This window comes from Psammomys obesus, unplaced genomic scaffold, assembly GCF_907164565.1.
Source record: "Psammomys obesus unplaced genomic scaffold, mPsaObe1.curated_primary_1811, whole genome shotgun sequence".
Classification (NCBI taxonomy): Eukaryota; Metazoa; Chordata; class Mammalia; order Rodentia; family Muridae; genus Psammomys; species Psammomys obesus.
Genome location: NW_026596460.1, coordinates 4,587,055 through 4,589,693, shown reverse-complemented (window position 1 = coordinate 4,589,693; position 2,639 = coordinate 4,587,055). Strand labels below are relative to the sequence as shown.

The 2,639-nt window shown below is 42.0% G+C and overlaps 1 protein-coding gene across 1 annotated transcript; it reads left to right on the top strand.

Moving 5' to 3' along the window:
- Positions 1–1,503: 1,503 nt before the first annotated feature.
- Positions 1,504–2,436, top strand: LOC129669954 (olfactory receptor 2A14-like). The gene has a single exon (XM_055598324.1). It carries the CDS (start codon positions 1,504–1,506, stop codon positions 2,434–2,436), a length of 933 nt encoding a protein of 310 aa, XP_055454299.1.
- Positions 2,437–2,639: the final 203 nt, after the last annotated feature.

Sequence of the window (2,639 nt, the reverse complement as noted above, 5' to 3'; positions counted from 1 at the left end):
ATAAAAGGAAAGAACCAAACAAAATGTAATTAAAATGAAGTTATCATTTTACTGCTACTGTAAACGGTTTTCCCCTTTTGAGTGCTTTATCTCAGAAGAGTCAGAAGGTCAAATGTTGAATAGTACAGTCATGTGTCATTTAATGATTGGTATGGGCTGAAAAACCCACATTCGACAATTATGTCATTGTGTGAGCACCAGTGAGTGTATACATCACAGACTAAGAAGGAACCTCATTAAAAAAATGACCTTATGGGATCAACACCTATATGAACATCACTGCATGGTACATGACTATCCTTAAGGTATATGTAAGTATCCATTGTACATGCCCAAAGTGTTATTTAAATTATGACTAATCTAGGTATTGGGTATTGGTGAAGAAGCACACAGAATTCAAAATAAAGCAACACCTACTAAACACAGGGGCAGATAAGCCCTGAACGCTGCTGAAGAGGAAAGTCTAAAGTTTTAAAGGAACTACAATGTTGAGGTTGTTCAGACATGCATACAAAGCACATGAGAAGCTGAATGGTCTAGGAAGAAAGAACACAGAGACATAGCCACATCAGAATTGTATGCAGAAGACAGGCAAGCCCAGGAAATGAAGTGAAAATGCCAACTTCATTTTATCAAGACTGTCTTTTTTCAAATCATGTGAGTGGTCAAGACTTTCATATGAAAACGGAAGCAGAAGATGTGAATTCCCAAAACAATTCATGTATGCATATTTGAAAGTGAATCCTCTTACATGGGTCACACTGAAACATATTGTGGTGTGATAATATTGGTTACATATGTCTCTGTGTGTGTATGTGTGTACTGATATGGACATGTATATACTTAGCTTTTTAAATGTTTATTTATTCATTTATCTCCCTATCTCTCTGTGTATCTATTAATTTACTGTGGTACATGTGTGTGTACATGCATCTGGATGTGCCCATAGAGTACATGTGGAAATCAAAGGTCACCTTGTACACTTGGTTCTTTCTTTTCACCTTGTGAGTACGGGGACTCAATTTAGCTTGTCAGGCTGGGCAGCAAGCACTGTAACCCACTGACCATCTCATCAGCCTTTTCCATTAATATCCTAAACACAAAGCAAGAACCTTTGTGTGTCTATTTGTCTGTCTGTCTGTCTGTCTCTCTCTCTCTCTCTCTCTCTCTCTCTCTGTCTTCTTCAAGACAGGGTCTCTCTGTGTAGCCTTGGTTTTCCGGGAGCTCAACTCTGTAGAACAAACTAGCCTTGAACTCATGCCCATGCCTCTACTTTCTGAATGCTGGAATTAAAGGCATGTCTCAACACAGCCTGGCCAAGTTTTTTTCATTTTGGTAACTATCATAAAGTGAATTTTGGAATATACCTGAAAACAAAACCCAAGACTTCATCCTAGGTGGTGAATTTAAAAATGTTTCTCTGTCATAATCATTAAACCTTTTGTATCGTTGATTATTCCACAGTTCTGAGCTGTTGGTTCTGAACAGTCTTTGCACAGGAGAATGAGAAACAACGAGACGTGGATCACAGAGGTCACTCTACTGGGATTCCAAGCTGATCCGGCTGTGGAAGGGTTCCTCTTTGTGCTTTTCTCTCTTTTTTATTCCTTTACCCTTTGGGGGAATGGGGTTATCCTTGCAATAATATGCCTGGACCACAGACTTCACACCCCCATGTACTTCTTCCTCTCCCACCTGGCCATTGTTGACATGTCTTATGCTTCCAACAATGTCCCCAAGATGCTGGCCAATCTTGTGATTCAAAGAAAAACCATCTCCTTTATACCATGCATAATGCAAACATTCTTGTATTTGGCTTTTGCTCACATAGAGTGCCTGATTTTAGTTGTGATGTCCTACGATCGATTTGTGGCTATATGTCACCCCCTACACTACACTGTCACCATGAGCTGGAGAGTGTGTGCCATCCTGGCTGCTGTTTCCTGGATATTTAGCTTTCTCCTGGCACTGGTCCATTTAGTTCTCATCCTGAGGCTGCCCTTCTGTGGGCCTCATGAAATCAACCACTTCTTCTGTGAAATCCTGTCTGTCCTCAAGCTGGCCTGTGCTGACACAACACTCAACCAAGTAGTCATCTTTGCTGCCTGTGTGTTCATCTTAGTGGGACCACTGTGCTTGGTTCTGATCTCCTACACACGCATCCTGGTGGCCATCCTGAGGATCCAGTCAGGGGAGGGCCGCAGAAAGGCCTTCTCCACCTGCTCCTCCCACCTCTGTGTGGTTGGGCTCTTCTTTGGCAGCGCCATCATCATGTACATGGCCCCCAAGTCCCAGCACCCTGAAACACAGCAGAAGATCCTTTCTCTGTTTTACAGCCTTTTCAACCCCATGCTGAACCCCCTGATCTACACCCTGAGGAACACTGAGGTCAAGGGTGCCCTGAGAAGAGTACTGTGGAAGGAGAGAGTAGCATGAGAGATATCAAAGAACAACCTGAATGGATAATTTTGGTTTCTGTCAAATATAGCAGCTGACATTCATTTTCACTTTCTAGTATAAACACACCCTGAAAACAGACTGTTATAGGCCAGCAGACATAGACCAAAGATTTGATACTTTGAGAAAAAGCTTATGTCTACCTAGAGTCCTAAATCCCTGCCTTGTGAAGTCTGGGATAA

What these genes read in the sequence shown, in the direction of transcription:
- LOC129669954 (XM_055598324.1), top strand. Translation starts at nt 1,504, where the DNA reads ATGAGAAACAACGAGACGTGGATCACAGAGGTCACTCTACTGGGATTC.